This window comes from Myripristis murdjan, chromosome 3, assembly GCF_902150065.1.
Source record: "Myripristis murdjan chromosome 3, fMyrMur1.1, whole genome shotgun sequence".
In the NCBI taxonomy this organism is placed as follows: domain Eukaryota; kingdom Metazoa; phylum Chordata; class Actinopteri; order Holocentriformes; family Holocentridae; genus Myripristis; species Myripristis murdjan.
In genome coordinates, this window is record NC_043982.1 from 36,940,863 (window position 1) to 36,943,362 (window position 2,500).

The window sequence follows — 2,500 nt, forward strand, 5'->3', positions numbered from 1 at the left end:
TAGTTGTTTGGTCCATAAAATGTCAGAAAATGGTGAAAAATGTTGATCACAATTTCCCACAGCTTAAGGGGATGTACTCAAATGTCTTGTTTTGTCCCGGCCAACAGTCCACAGCCCGAAGACAGAGGACAAAAGAAACCAGAAAATATTCACATTTGAGGAGCTGGAATCAGAGAATTTTGAAATGTTCTTCTTAAAAATCATTCAAAACACTTAATCGCTTACCAAAATAGTTGGCGCTCAGTTTAATAGTTGCTAGCTTATCAATTATCCGACTAATCATTGCATTCCTAAACATGATACAAGAGTCCAGCTTAATAATAAGTGTGCTACTTAATTCTGCAGTGCGATGAAAAGCGATCTTGCCATTAAAACCCTCCTTTGCATTTTCCTCTGGGTCTTGTTGCCTGCAGACAGTTTTACTCTGCTGGAGCTCCTCAGCAGGTTACAGGTGTATTAAATATGTTTGATAAACTAAATGGAGGCCCAGCAGATGGAAAAATCTCTCTCTTTCATAAACTGCAAAGAATACCCCACTTTTGTTTTTGGCACCATAGAAGAATGAAAGACTTCTTATCCACTGCATTACTATAGCATCTCTGCCATGCCTTTAGTGAAAGAGAAGCCATGCTATTAACTAAACAGTGTTTCCTCCAGACTTTTTTCTGACAGCTGCAGCACGACCTGGGGAGTGTGTTTTCATCAGCAGCAGTGCTATTGAAATATTGAGGGGGAAAAAAAATAAATGTTGCTGACCACTTTGATTGTGAAGGTGCATCTCGGCAGATGAAGGCTAGATTTAATTTGATTAAGCTGAGTGATTGATTTCACCGCGGCGGATCATCACAGTAGGGAACGAACATTGCAAAGACTTCTCCCTGTGAAATGTGAAGCCTGACCGTCTCACAGCCCAAATTAAGACTCAACTGCAAGCCCCTGATCATGTGACCCGCCTGTAAATGGTAAAACAGACTGACCGATCAACGGCCCCGCACTGCGAGCGGGGCCAACGACATGAACCTAACAAACATACGAAAGATCGACTCGGACTTATTTATTTATTTATTTAATATTTATTTGACAGGGGCGATACATACAACATTGCCACAAAAAAGGGAAAATGTGATGTATATAAGACGTCTAGCTTCAGCTAATTTGCAGTCTTTGTCCCTGGTCAGGCTTTTAGAATACAATGAGATATACAGAATACAGAAAAAATAAATAAATAAATAAATAAATGATACAAATGCAGTGAATAATACAATAGATAAATAAACACAAATAATAAAATAGACAAATAAACACAACTTTTTGCCGGAAGTGTCTCAGTGTGATGAAATGTGTTCTTCTTTATCAACAAATAAATGCATTCAGTCCTCTGTTGCTTTGTTGGGGATAATTGCACTAAAAGTTCTCTCTCTCTCTCTCTCTCTCTCTCTCTCTCTCTCTCTCTCTCTCTCTCTGTCTGTCTCTCTCTCTCTTCTCAGATCTCCCAGATGATCTCCGAGGCTTCCAGGGAAGGGATGACTGAGGCCGCCCTGAACCGCTATAACACACACTCGCCCTCACACACACACACCTCCTCACACACGAATTCACCATCGCACACAAACCCTCATGCCCCAGCTGTTACCACGGCAGCACCGACCACCACCACCACCTCCGCCGCTGCCTCTTTCTTTGCCAGGTAAGGCACATTTGAATTATGAAACAGCCTCCGGGGCACCACATCAAACACACACCACACCCATTCATTACAGTGGCATTTTAGCCCGGCGGATGCCCTGTGTGTGTGGAGCTGTCTTGACTGGACAGGTGTATTCGCTTCGAGTCTCAGCATTGTCTTTCACCGATTCTCATGTTTGGATTTGCAGTGTCCCCCTCCTGCCAATCAAATGAGCTACAGTCATGACTGGACCCCTCATTATCTGCAGACAACATCAAAAGAACCTTTCCAAACTCCGTGGAAAGGTGTTAGCCAGGCTAATGACGTTTTATAATCATCACCAAATATTTTTGCTGCTATTTTTATGACAGAACATGTGTGGGTCCCTTACAAAGTGTTGAAAAAAAATCATCAATAGCTTTAAGCCTGTAACATGTGTTTGGATTGTTAGAGGTACCCATTTTTTTATTCTGTAAATGGGATTATTAAAAAAACATTTTGCTACAACTATGATATTAGTGGTATTGAAACATTCTTTATATTAATTTTGCTGATAGTGGAGGCATAGATGGATTGTAAGAAGCTTCAACAAAAATATAAATGGGACCAACAGGAGTATTATCCTACTTATGTTGTATGACATTGCCTGCTTTCCCCACATGCATGTCCACTCTGAGATGGAGATCTGCTTTTACCTGCGCTTTGTTTTGGTGTTTAAATGCCTGCTAAAATCTCCAGTCCAGCCCGAGGTAGCATTATGTGATGTTGAAATGCATTACACACGGCTTTCTGGAATCCTCTGCCACCGTGAGCGCGTTGGCAGAGTAATTCTTA

At 41.4% G+C, this 2,500-nt stretch overlaps 1 protein-coding gene across 1 annotated transcript in view; it reads left to right on the forward strand.

Moving 5' to 3' along the window:
• Nucleotides 1–2,500, forward strand: part of kif26ba (kinesin family member 26Ba) — a 124,543-nt gene that overhangs the window by 54,510 nt on the left and 67,533 nt on the right. The window contains 1 exon segment of the mRNA XM_030048162.1: nt 1,488–1,687. Within this exon segment, the coding sequence (XP_029904022.1) occupies nt 1,488–1,687 (200 nt within the window).